Here is a 14,147-nt window from a genome sequence, read left to right as displayed (position 1 = left end):
ACTCCGGGATCATGACCTGAGTCAAAGGCAGTCGCTAAGCCAACTGAGCCACCCTGAAGGGTATTTTTGCTAGAGAAGGAATTCTTGTCTTTTTCTCCTTTCAGCAATTTGAATGTCATCCATCCCACTGCCTTGTGGCCTCAGTGTTTTCTGATGAGAAGTCAGCTGTTAATCTTATTAAGGATAGCTTGTCCTTATAGTTTTAGATGCTTATTACATATGCATTTGAATGAGTCTGGAGTTTAGGGGAGAGAGGTCCAGGCTGGAGACAATAATTTGAGTCTTTGGCATAGAGATGAGAATTAGTCATGTCACTGAATGAGCTCACCAAAGGTGTGAGTATATTAGACGACTAAGTACTGAGCCTTGGGATATTACAATGCATAGAGGTAGGGGACATGAGAAGGAACCAGCAAAGCTGTCTGAGAAGGATTAACTATTGAGGTGGGAAGAAACCAGAAGAGTATAGTGTTACGGAAGTTAAGGAAGTGTTTCAAGGAGATGGGAGTGATGTGCTATTTCAGATGCTATTGAGATATAGTTTCATTGGATCAACTGAGGTAAAAATCTAATTGGTTTGGATTCAATAATGAATGGAAAGGGAATTGGATGCAGTAAGTTATAGGCAACTCCTTTGGGAAACTTTGCTGTAAACAGAAGCAGACAAATGGGGTAATAGCTGGAGTTTGTTTAAAGCAGGAGGAATTTTAGGGCACCTGGGTGGCTCAGTCAGTTAAGCGTCTACCTTTGGCTCAGGTCATGATCACAGGGTCCTGGGATCAAGCCCTGCATTGGGCTCCCTGCTCAGCGGGGAGTCTGCTTCTCCCTCTGTCCCTCACCCCACTCGTGCTCTCTCTCTCGCTCTTTCAAATGAATAAATAAAATCTTTAAAATAAAAAAAAAATAAAGTAGGAGGAATTTTAACATACCCCTTAACACTGATTCAGGATCATAGTGTCATGACATTTCAACCAGTCCCATATTTCTTATTTGAAACTTTCTTCTTTTTAAGATTTTCTTTATTTAAGGGGGGAGGGAGCAGAGGGGGAGGAAAAGGGAGAGGGAGGGGGGAAGAATCTCAAGCAAACTCTGTGCTGAGTGTAGAGCCCGATTCGAGGCTCGGTCTCACAACCCTGAGATCATGACCTGAGCCAAAACCAAGAGTCAGAAACTTAACTGACTGAGCCATGCAGGTGCCCTTTAAGTTTGAAACTTTAAATTTGATGATTTCACTTCAGAAGTTTTTACTTTTCAATAAGGTTGACAGGGATTTTCCCTTTGGAGGATATTTGCGGCCTGTTTATACCTGTTTGTCAGCTTTTTTGGTTACTATCCTTCCCAGGCTTCCATCTGGAATGAGCACTGCATTACTCTATTCAGGTTTTTAAATCCTGTTATAATATAGCCATTAAAACATCTTTTTGGGTTCCATTTATGTCCCACATTCTTCATGAAAGTCACTATGATTTCTGCTTGCTTTCTACATTTACTTAAGCAGCTTCTGTGTACTTACGTGCTATGCCAGGGTAAAATGACTAAGATCTGGCTGGTCCTTGTCTTAAAGGAGCTCATAGTCTAGAGCTAAACTGTCCAATACGGAAGGGGCGCCTGGGTGGCTCATTCGGTTAGGCATCTGACTCTTGATTTCAGCTCAGGTAATGATCGCAGGGTCCTGGGATCGAGCCCTGCATGGGGCTCCATGCTCAGGAGGGAGTTTGCTTGAGGTTCTCTTCCATCTTCCCCTCCTCCTCTCCTCTGTGCACACACACTCTCTCTCTCTCAAATAATAAATAAGTAAATCTTAAAAAAAAAAAATGTCCAATACAGTAATCACTAGACACATTAAAAATTTAAACTTAGTAAAATTAAATAAAAAATTCAGCTCAGTCACAATAGGCATGTTTTGAATGCTCATTGGCCACATGTAGTTAGCAGTTACTCTTTTGATGTACACAGGTATAGAACATTTCCATCATTGCAGAAAGTTCTATTGTACAGTGCACTAGTCTAAAGAAAACTGACTGCTACACAATTACAATAAATGAAGTATTTTTACTACTCACTTTGGCATTTAATAAAATGTGACCTTGTGATTTTATTTAATTAGTTCATGTATTCCCCTAATCAAATTGAAAACTCTTTGAGGCCAGATTACATTTTCTTTCATATGCTCCACCATGACTTACTGCAGCATTAGCTCATTGAAAGTGTTCCATGAATATGAAATGTAATTTTCTATTTGCCATGGAAGGCTTTTTTATAGACAAGTTCTGAGATTAGCTTAGAACTTTATATCCTATAGGGACTCAAGACCCTGGAGCATACCCTGAATTTAACCCTGACTAGCAATATTGTCTGTTCCAGATAACTTTCTTTAGTACTTGGGTGGTATTAAGTATGATAGGGGTTCTTAGGCTTTGGCTACACATGGGAATCACGTGGAAAGCTTTTAAATCCCGAGGCCTACCCCAGAAACTCTGATTTAATTGGTCTGAAGTGTGGCCTGGCATTGAGATTTTTATACCTACCCCCAGATGATTCTAACATGTGGCCTAGGTTGAGATCCACTAGTAGAAGAGATTGGGCCCCCACCCTTCACCTTCAATTCTGCTCACTTACAGCTATAAGTAAATATTACCAGTACATTTAAATTTATCTTTTATATTACTCAGTAATGTTTTTTTCCCTCCTTATAGTTTCTTATCTCAGTCATCACTATGGTACTTCTGACACTGATAACTATCACACTGGAACCTCCTCAGAAACTACCGGACTTATTTTCTGTATTGATTTGTTTTGTATCCTGCTTGAACTTCCTGTTCTTCTTGGTATACTTTAACATTATAATCATGTGGGATTCCAAAAATCGAAGAAATCAGAAGAAAATCAACTAACTCTGTCTCCACAAACAAATGTGAAAGTATTAACAGTGCTTAAAGGTTTTTTTTTTAACTTTTTTGCTACGTATAAATGAAATGATCATTTTGAGAATCACATAGGGAAAAAATGGTGAAAAGTCATTGTTGTCCATATACAAAATAAATGTATATGGGGACCCAAGCCCAGTGGAGGCTTTTATTTTCTAACTATAGAGTGGCCAAGACATATTGTAGTTTTATTAATATTCAGTTATCCAAGTGGGAAAATAAGAGAAAATGCCCTTAATCCACAGTGTTTACTCAGGAAATGTACTCTACAATTTGTTGTCTTAAAAAGAAATCTGCAAATCCAGTGAGCCTACTGGGAAAATCAAGTCCTTCTTTTTAAAGGAAATCATGAATTTTGGTATTTAAATTTAGTTTTCGTTACATTTTAGAATGCAAGTAATGTATATTTCATTCTTTAGAAATTATATCTCAGGGATTAAATTTGTGATGATCTTTTTAATTACTGTGAGAAGGCAATTTAAAGTGCTTGAAGTTTGAACATGCCTTATTACATGTGGAAATTTGATTTCTTTATAAAAAGGCAGAGAGATTAGACCATGTTCTTATTTTCAAAAATGCTAATTTACTTTAATACAATTAAACAGTGAATTTTACTGAATTTAAGTGGTTTTTTTTTTTAATTACCCATGTTCACTAGTTCTAAACTTCTAGGATCATTCTGTGTAAGTTAAATGGTTTTATACAAGATTTCATCCTTTTGATCTTTTTTGAGTGGTTCAAGATTACCACTTCCATAAGCATTGATTCGTATCATGTTTCATGTTAACTTGGCCCTGTTAATAACGTATATCATTCTATATTAGGAGAAGCTCATCTTTACTATCATATTCAATTGGCAAAAATAATGTCATATCTATGTTATAGTTTCTTATGTAAAGATTGTTCTTTTGGGAGGGCAGGAGGAAAAAAAAGATGTGTTCTCTTTAGTCTCTGTGTTAAGAATAAAACAATTATTTTCACATCAACCTATGGTTTTTAATGAATATATTTCTTTCATAAGACATCTATTAAAGTATATTGACTAAGTGGTGATATATTTTAAAACAGTGAACATATATACACAAAGAAAATCTGGTTCTAGACGTGGACAGCCACAGGCCGCAAGAAGGTATGTGCTTCTAAGTCTGATAAAGGAAGTCGGTTTAGACAAAGCAAAAATCAGGAAGTATTTCTCAAAGCAAATGTGCATAAAGACTCAAAGGGCAGGTCAGCACAGAAAAGCAGCCTTGAATCACTGCCGAATCAGCAGGAGCATCGCTGTCCACGGCCACCATCTGTAATCACTGTGCCCAAATGTCAGCATCTTGGCTGCTGGTGTAGTCCTAGTTTTTTATTTTTTGTAATAGCATACATGGGTTTAACACGGGATGCTGATTTAAATCCGTGATGAGGAAGTCCTAGCTTCTAAATAACTGGAGCAGAGAAACATTTGAAAATAAAAGTATATTATATAAATAATAAAGTAGAATGCACCCATATTCAAGGTATCTTAAACGTAAATCCTCTAAATACACGTTTTCCTCAGAAATTTAATCATATTGAGTAACACTGTAGCTTTCATGGAGACCTGTAGCAACTACCTCATAAGTCAAGTATCTCATATCCATTAGAAGCCAATTTAAGAAGAGTCCACTTTGAACTTTGAAGGATTAGGTTCCAAAATACCAAAAATGTCCATTGATGAATTAAGATCACAGAAACAGGCAATTCCAAAGTACTTCTCTCAGCTACACTCAGGCTTATTGGGATGTTTTAATATAAAGATATTTAGGTAATGCAAAAATATTGAAGATTTCTCAGTTACTTCGCTAATATACCTGTCAAGGAATGAACCCTTCCAAGTTATTTTCAAGTTCATTTTAGAGGGAAGGGCTGTTTCTGAGAAATGCAGTTTTCTTTTACCAATAAACTTAGGCTTGCTTCTTAAAATGAAGAGAACAGGGTGTATGTTCATGTATCAAATATGAAGCATACAGAAGCCATTTTCCCTTGAGGCGTTAAGGAGGGGAGAAAAATCCCAGATGTAGCATTCTGTCCAAATGATAAACCACAACTAAGTGAGTGAAACATTTACAAAAGTCAAGGCAGCCAAAGGAGCCTCTCTGTTCAATAGAAAGAGTAAAAAGATGGATAGGATGTAACTAAATAATGGTTGGAGTAACACAGGGGTTTCAAGTCTCAATTGGTCTCTTCTGTTACGTTCATTGGAAGATCAGGGCCAAGTGTATCCCCCCCGCCCCCCCCCCCGCCTTCCTCCATGCCATACCCCGCCTTCCTCCATGCCATACCCCCCTCCCCCCCATATAAACATTAGTTTTGTGTGTGGATCTTTCTGCTTTGTCCTTCATGTGGCCTCCAAGGGTGATAAAGCGAGAGTCATCTGATCTACAATGAAGAGAACTGGGAAATGATTCTTGGCAGACCCAGCTGTTCTGAAAGGCAAAAGCTTAGTGTATTGAGGTCAAACATACAGTAACTGACTTAATAGCATTAAGCACATACCTACATAACTTGCATTATATATGCAACCAATCTATTTCTTAACCCCTTTTTTCCTAATACAAGTTTCTTTATATGCTTTGGCTTACATCCTAAGGTTAGTTTTCAATGCTAGAACACAAAGGAATTAGCCTTTTTGGTATATTTAGGTAATGTCCTATTATAAGGTTTATATCACAAAGTGTTCTTAGTATTTAGCAGACAGATTATCTTTAAAATCTTATTTAAATAGTACCAATAAAATCATTTGTGAAGGGAATTAGGTTTAATAGTTAATTGATGTCATTTAATAGTTTTTAAAAACTCATTTTCATTTTAAGAGGTAAATCTGAAGTTTATCTAAATGGAGAATCAGTTATTTTCAAACTTAAGTTAAATTTTGTTTCAGATTTTCATATAGTATTTTTATTTACATGATACAGTAATATACAAATTTTGTCAAGACTTAGGGCAAGTACCAAGGGAACAGTATTTTTTCCCCTGTAGAGATGGTCAAAGAAAAATACAGAGGTTTTAAAAAAAACATGTTATTAATTTATAACATATCCTGTGATTCCCACTTCCCCTTTATTTTGTGATAGAACGAGGATGATACAAAATAACACCACAGAAAAATAGAAATTTAAATTAATGCTTCAAAGTAATTTGCAGGTGATCACATACCCCATAAAAAAGTTCTTTTCTTTAAATTCAGTAGAGTCTGTGTAGTTCAGTTTAAGAACAACTTCATATTTAAAAATATATTTGTACTGAAAAATGCATTTTATAAAAGGAGGTGTGAAAAATTTAAAACTTTGAATATAGTTTTTTTGTATAAGCATAGAAATAACTAGAGTATAAAAACTCATCCCTGAGATAGTGGCTACACAATAAACTTCTAGAAAAATTTTAGAAGTTTAAAAAGAATCTAATACGCATTTGGGGCTTTACATGGGAAAGTGGTACCTAATTCCACTCACCATTAAATTTAATCTGAGTTTTAAAACATTTTACCAAAATGCCATCTTCATAAATGCTTTAAATCTATCCACAAAAGCTAAAAGGATACAGAAGTGTATGTGATACAGAATAGAAGTTAATATCCTCTTCTACATGTTGGCTTACTTTAAAGGGTCAAGAAGAAATGTATTATTTACATTGAGATTATCTACTGGTGTGTGTAGAAAGTTTAAATTAGCTGCAAGAAATTTTATCTAGACACGCACCTGCCTAGTGCTATGATCTGGTATTTACTGGGCAGATTAATTACAAACATTTCTTCTGTTCCTTTAAATACGATCAGGCAGATGCAGAAGAAGTTGGTTTTCACAGTAAGTGCACTTCTTTTAAATGCCTGCAGGATATAAAAGATGATTATTAAATCAAGAATTAGTTTCCAAATTAACATGCATCTATACACTACTTAAATGATTTAAACAACCCATTTACCATGTAATTTGGTACCTAGTTTAGATACTGGTAATCTCTCATTTGCTTATTTTTGGGTCTTCTAACAAGATTTACCTTCACAAATAATTGTCAATAGGGCTACTCAGACATCACACTCTTCACTTTATGTGAAGATCGATCTTGAACTACTTGAGAGATTTCTAAAACTCCTACATGACCTACTTGCTGAAAACACCAAAATCTACACGCCTTTTGTCTATAAGCCTTAAGGGCCTTTCAGCAGGTGTTTCCTCCAACAGCTGCCCCCCCCAAAAAGAGACTGTATTTACTGGCATGCCTATTCAGAGCATGTCCCTCTGGGGCCTCCTGGTGGTGGCAGAAGTTCTTGTCGTTTGGTTTAGAAGCCATTGGCAAGTGATGGCATATTTCCCATAGGGCTCGTGGACCTTTCGTTCCTGAAATACCCCCTTCCATACTTACACTGGCAGCTATTAAGAAGTAATGCATGGCAGGCTCCTATATTTCCGTATTCATGGGAGTCCACATATATTCTTTTCCTAGAAGAAGGTAGGTTGCCAACTTGACAACCACCAACTCTTGCCAATTTGAGTCTGGTCTGGATTCCTATAGAAGATTTTAAGCACTCTAGTGTTCACCTAATATCCCTACAGGTTATTGATACACAGTTATCAGAACTAATGACAATACTATATAGGAAAGTAAGACTATATTAGTTACTATGGGGGAGATGCTAGTTAAGTTTATTTTGTACAATCCCACAAGGTAAATATCAGTCCCATTTTATAATTAAGGTTTAGGGGAACCAAGTTCCTTGTTAAGGCCACAGAGCTAAGTAGATAACAGAGCTGGTGCTGGACATGTAATCCAAATCCTGTCCTCTGTTACAATGCCAGACCATGCAAAGGAGTTTCATCAATCGATCAGGACTGCTAGAAGTGTGTTGAGAAAGATTCTGACACCAAATTCAGGATCCAGCAAAAATAAAGACTGTGATCAATGTGATATATGTCACAACACAAGAATACAGTAGCATGTATATTATCTCTACACTGCCATACTGGTTCTGGAGATGAATGTCTCAGAACACAAAAAGCAATTTAGAGACAGTGATGCAGTTCATGAGCAGTATTTTGACAGGAATTATCATTCATACAGCAATTATATTCTTTCTAAAACATATTTTGGATTGTTGCTTCCCTAATAATCTTCACTGGTCTACTTCTGCCTAATGAATAAAGTCTGAACCGATTAAGCCTGGTGATCATAATTGTCAATGATGTGGTCGAACCTACTTGTTTAGTCATTCTGCTTTTCTGCCTTTTGTGTTCATGTTGTTCTCTCTGCCTAGTATGTTTATACAGCCCATCAAAATGACCCATTTCTCAAATTCAAACTTCCTAGTAAAGTACAAAGTTTACATTACTAGGGTCTGGATGGTCCTCTGTCAGAGATAATGCAGAGTGGAATAACTAGAATTATTTTAATATCATGAACTCTTAAATAATCACTAATCACTCTATCCTGAGGTCATCTATGTCTGTTGTGTATTCCTATACTGTTGCTTATTCTTCATTTGGTTCTTAGAGAGGAATGTTTATACTCCTTAGTCTGAAGAGGAAGGAACTGTCAACTCTTCTGCTCTCTCTACCCCATGGAGGAGTGACAAACGTGACTGGCCAAAGTCCAGAACATCGATCCATATTTTACTAGTAATATTATATGTCACTCTTCTTACGCAACACCCTTTCCCTGTCTACTGTCAAGTCCAATGGGTCCTTGTGCTTCCTAATTTCATGTTGTAAGGAGACCAGCCCATTCTGTTGATCTCATCTGCAATCAAGCATAGGCAGGTCTGTGGTCTTTTCTATTGTAGAGGTACATGGACATGGGGTTTATATCAAAGATCCAGCTTTTTCCTCAGGTTCAAGATTGAGATTCAAAGGGTTCAAGATTTAGACTCAGTGTGGGAGAGAGGAGATTCCACTTCTGCCTTAGGCACACTCCATATTAGTTACCCTAAGCTTCTGCCAGAGGGCCTGCCATGTTAGAGGTTATCAGTTCCTCCACTAACCAAGTTGAGACTTTGATCCTAAATGGACTCATCCTTTTTTGTGCTTGCTATTGCCAGAATCCTGGAAAGAAGAGGGTTCTGAACTTGTATTGCTCTTCATATCTTGCCTTATATTATTATCGTTTCATGTATAGAATATAAATCTTGTCTCTTTAGCTTGATGACTAGGTTTTAAAAGGTTGGCATTGTGCAAATGCTATGTTTATACTAAGCCTCATAGTTTTGTTAACAAAGTGATTTATCCAGGTAAGCTGTGGTCACATTAGGGAGAGTTCTGAATGTTAGTATAAATTTGGATTTTACTGTGAATATGGTAGAGTGATACCTTCTTAAGCATGATCTATCCAGTAGCAGGACAGGCTGTAAGGAAAGAAGGACCAAAGGGCAGAAAGGCAGGTTACAGTAGGGATGATGAGGTCATGAAGGAATAAACTAGTGCCGGGGGCATGGAAGGGAGAGGTAAACATTTTTAGAAGTTATCTGACCGCCTGGCAGCAGTTGCACATGTGGGCACACAAAAGGGACAGAATTTTGAGGTTTTGAGCCTTATTACTGGGTGAATGTAATCCCTAAAAAGGTAGAATGAGGAAGAAATTTGGGGGAAAATGATGAAATTAGGGTACCTGGGGGACAATATATGGCAGCTGATATTGTGGGTTTACAGAGGGTCAAAAATGGATTTGGAAACCATAAATTGCACTAAGGTGAGAACTAGGGTCAAGGAATGGGTGAGATCATGAGGAAAGCGCCCAAAGTAAGAAGAAAACACAGTCAAAAGAACCCAGGGAAATGCCTCAAAGGTTTAGTCCAGTTTCATTTCATTGTTATTTCTCTCCACTGCTTCCCACTAAAAGGGAAGTTGAGTGGTAGGTCAACCTTCATTCTTGCAAGTTTTTTCTAAGTACTACTCATATTAAAGACTCAGAAGAACACCCTTAATATTCTAATCTTTATTAGAATCCAGGAACACAAAGCTATACTCAGTACTCTAAGTTCCCCAAAGTTCATGAATGACCATCATATACTAAATGTGTATGTTATTAGCCAGATGTGTAACTGTAACTATGTATTTATGATCGCCCTCTAATAGTTGTCTGTTGGACTGCTATGGACCTGAAATTGTACAAAATGTTTAACCCTATAATGAGTAGGTGTGTATGTGTATATATATTAGATCCTTACTATTGCATAGGATCTAAAACCTTTGACCAGCAGTGAAACCTGACACTCATAGTTTACTATTGTGAGTGGGCAAAGACTCTGGTACCAGCCTACTCAGGTTAGTATCCTGGCTCTGTCTCTGAGGTAATTCTAGAACAAGGTTATTAACCTCTTTGTGCCTCAGTTTCCTCACCTATAAAATAAAGACAATAACTGTATATCATGTAAGTTGTTAAAAAGGTTGAATGGAATCTGTATGAAGTGCTTACTATAGTACCTGGCATGTTGACAGTGCCTAATAAGTATCAGCTATTATTATAAACTATTATTTGTTGCATACAACAGAATAAACATTTTAATGAATGAAAAGTGACACAATTTTGTATATAAGATGCTTTGCAAATATTTTTAAAAACCGTTATTAGTTAGGAAGCTAATACTAATCGTTTGAAATACCATTTCCAAAGAAAAGTATTTTCAGTATAGAATTTATTTTGCCTTAACTTTTTTCTAAGAGATAGTAGGCAACATCTGGTTAGCTTCTAAGAATCTTAATTAATACTGATGCCACTAAGTGTGGGGTAGGCTAGTTCTTAATGCGAACCTTCAGTTACAGGCACATTAGACGCTAATATCACATTATGACTCATATTGCTTCTAGCTAGTATGTTCTAATAAGCTAGTTATAAATCTATCATTTTTACTTATATTGCTGAATCTACAGGGAACTGTTCTGAAGGAAAGATACACTAATTAATATATAATTATTTACTTAATTCAGCACATTTCCAAATTCATAGAATTGTTCTATCTTGTTCAGTTACATGTGTCCTACAGAAACTACAACCCACCTATCAGTACCTAGTTAGTTATTTGTACTAAAGGTGCTAAATCAAGAGCCCTCTACACACTCACCTAAAAATATGAGCTTTTTGACTTTTAAAGCTAGGCTAATGAGCTCAACAGTTCTTTTCAATCAGCCTCTCATACAACTTGTCAAACTATCCTATTATTTATAAAAAGATTAAATATAATTTCAAAAACACCTCCAAAGCTCACTCCTATTTTATTCATAGACAGACAGTACCAAATTTGATAATATAAATAAAATGTTTCCACCTGAACAAAACAGTGAAATTTAACAAGGCTAACCTTAATTAGAATGGTGAAACCCTACCTCAGTTTAAAATGCCTTTAAGGAATTCATAGCTGTCAAGATGATATAATTCTATAAGAAAGAAAAAAAGATTTTTTTTCAGAAAACAAGTCAAAGTAAGTTGTCACAGTATTCACAGTATATGATGTAGAATAAATGCTTAATCAAATGAAATTAAAGAACCTAAACCTAAAATTTTATTTTACATTATAAATAGCTTTGGAGTTATAAATTCTCATTTCGACATCTTACTGATTTGCCCAATTCTGTTTCAGAATGTACATTTAAGAATTTAGGATAAAAAGTGCCAAAAAACTTATCATTATAACGTATGCTTACGCTTTATTATAATTGTCTTTTGTGACATATTCTACAATCCTGAGGGAAGGACTATGTCTACCTTGTTCATTACTGTACCCCCAGTGCTAGAACAGTGCCTGGCTCATAGTAGGCATTTAGTAAATATTAAACAGATGAGGCATGTAAGGAGATTGTGATTTATAAGTATTTGAAAATATTTAAGTTCCTTTAAAAAATTCTTAGAGTGGCATTTGTTTTTACTCATTCATTGACCATGCATTGTGGACCTTCTATCAGGTTCTATACTAGGCTCTTGTTTGTTTGCCAAGGAGGAGCCCAGAAGGAGCCCTGTAACTGGACAATTACAATATACTACAATACTACAACATAATACATTTATAAACATTCAGACAGTGTTGTAGAAGGCCAGAAGAAGCAATTTAGCTTTACCTAGGTGAGCTGGGGAGAGTTTCACAGAGGATGTGACATCTGAGGCTGCCCTTAAAGAATGAGCAGGACTAGACAGACATGGGAGAAAGAGCAATCCAGGTAGAGAGAGAGAAGCAGGAGAGAGACCTGGAGTTCACAGAGAGAGAGACTTCAGAGGGCTGAAGTCACATGGTGTGAACAGTATACATTCAAATGCCTCCTTTCCTCCTGAGTGAGGTGTGAGCTGGAGGAAAAATCACCTAATACCTTTTACGGAACTCCTGCTTTTAACTATGTAATTAGCTATATAACACTATAAGTATCTGCTTTATTATTCTAGATATGTGTTTGATACATAAACCACTTAGAAAATTCATCTGACTCTTTTGAGGAGCTTTTCTGACTACTCTAAGAGTTAAAACGGGGAAAAAAATATTCACCTGTCAGGTGACATAAAACCAATTTCTACTAAATGTGCCAGAATAATTTTTCTCCACCTCAAGAATGGTTAGTCTTCAGTCTGTTCATTACTGTCTTTTTATAGTATTTTTATTTAATAAAACCTATTAAGACTACCATACAAATCTCTTTACTTATGCTTTTATCTTTTAACTGATCAATTTTTATATTGCTGACATCCCTTCTTCACCATTTGCTCATTTAAAAATTCATAGCATGTGAGATATGTCTCTGGAGAAAATGTCTATAAAATTTGTTACAGCTGGCAAATGTGGATGAGTCAGTGATAGCACATGACTAAATGCTTCACAGAAAATAAAATTTGTTTCTGTAGTAAGCAGAACTGTTTAAATGTTATTTATTTTTATGTTTCAAAGAAAATATATTGTGAAGTGCTGCATTGATTTAATACGCAACAATGTCTGTGTACATGCTGTAGAAGGAAAATTTATGAAACCTTTGCACAACTCCTTTAATTGAATTTTCCAAATCTCTCACCACACACAAATAATCAATATCTTCTGCAGAGAAAACCAGTCAGAATTATTACAGTCTTTCGTTTCAATTTTGTTGTCATCAGCACATACAGAGCACCTGGATATTCCTAAAGTCTGATAGCAAGTTATTTACACCTCTTAAACACATAATTGCTACTAAGTGAGTTCAAATCTATGGTTAAATTTTTTTTACTGATTATTTAAAAGATAAAAATGATCATACTTCTAGAGAAGTATACAAAAATTTAAATCATGGAAGAAATTATTTAAAAGGCTTTGAAAAGTAATAAATCAGTTTGTTTTTCCTTAAATCCTAGACAAATCTCAAGTAAGCAGTCAAAATGTATCCCCAAAACAGTGATGAATAGTGTAAGACAAGGGCATTAACATTATTAATAGGAAAGGTACGAACCACGTACAACATGCATGATAGGTGAATTCTGATAAAGAGCTAAGGACTACAGTTGTACATTAATGTAGATTTGTCACCAAAACTAGTATCTCCATTTTTTTATCTCCAGATAAACCAAGAACATTAAGGCACAGGTAGGAATTTTTGTTGTTTCTTCTAAAACTCATCATGTCTAGACTTCAAACTTCAGTGCTTTTAAAACCGAAGCATTTGTTTGAAAAAAGATACTGTTTAATGTTAAGATATAAAAAACTAAAAGGGTAGTAGTCTTCTAGGGAGTAAAATTATTTGGCCGATATGATAAATACTTTTTCAAGACTGAGTGGGGGAAAGAACAACATATTTTTAAGTTAAAAAATACTTCCGTGGGTGGTTAGAATGAAAAGGCAGTATCAAACTATTTTATAGTCTTAGAACAGAAAGAGCTTAAAATTTGTCCTGTAGTCCAAGAATTTGAAAACTTTAAAATCCTATAACCCAGATGAATTTTACAATGTAAGACAGTAAGTTAGCTAAAGATAACAGAAATGTTATAGTTTGTGCTTTTCTTTTGAAGGCCACAGCTAAAATTCTGAAATATTTTGTATTACAAACAGCTGAGACAATCAACTTTTTTGAACAATGTAAAGTTCAGATGGTTACATTTCATCTCAAATATGCATACTGCAACCTACACAATTATTCTCAAAACAGATAAAATATGTTTTGGACTAAAGCTAAGTGTCTCGATTTCATATCTTGGCAACTGTTCTACAATTTGCTTACATTCTTTTCAAAAACATTTTGTTTACTGGAAGTACTGGTC

At 35.6% G+C, this 14,147-nt stretch overlaps 2 protein-coding genes across 2 annotated transcripts in view; one reads left to right on the top strand and one right to left on the bottom strand.

Annotated features, from left to right (window-relative positions):
• ALG6 (ALG6 alpha-1,3-glucosyltransferase) overlaps positions 1 to 3,900 on the top strand; it is a 67,199-nt gene extending 63,299 nt beyond the window's left edge. The window contains exon 15 of the mRNA XM_032427364.1: positions 2,697 to 3,900. Within this exon, the coding sequence (XP_032283255.1) occupies positions 2,697 to 2,894 (198 nt within the window). The 3' untranslated portion in view covers positions 2,895 to 3,900. The remainder of the gene's footprint in view (positions 1 to 2,696) is intronic.
• Positions 3,901 to 6,277: 2,377 nt separating this feature from the next.
• ITGB3BP (integrin subunit beta 3 binding protein) overlaps positions 6,278 to 14,147 on the bottom strand; it is a 60,200-nt gene continuing 52,330 nt past the window's right edge. The window contains exons 8-9 of the mRNA XM_032427355.1: positions 11,267 to 11,317; positions 6,278 to 6,780 (exon numbers count right to left, since the gene is read on the bottom strand). Coding sequence (XP_032283246.1) covers positions 11,268 to 11,317 — 50 coding nt within the window. The 3' untranslated portion in view covers positions 6,278 to 6,780; position 11,267. The remainder of the gene's footprint in view (positions 6,781 to 11,266; positions 11,318 to 14,147) is intronic.

This window comes from Phoca vitulina, unplaced genomic scaffold, assembly GCF_004348235.1.
Source record: "Phoca vitulina isolate PV1807 unplaced genomic scaffold, GSC_HSeal_1.0 scaffold2, whole genome shotgun sequence".
NCBI lineage: Eukaryota > Metazoa > Chordata > Mammalia > Carnivora > Phocidae > Phoca > Phoca vitulina.
Note: the sequence above shows the minus strand (reverse complement) of the source record. Positions and strands in the feature narration are given on the sequence as shown.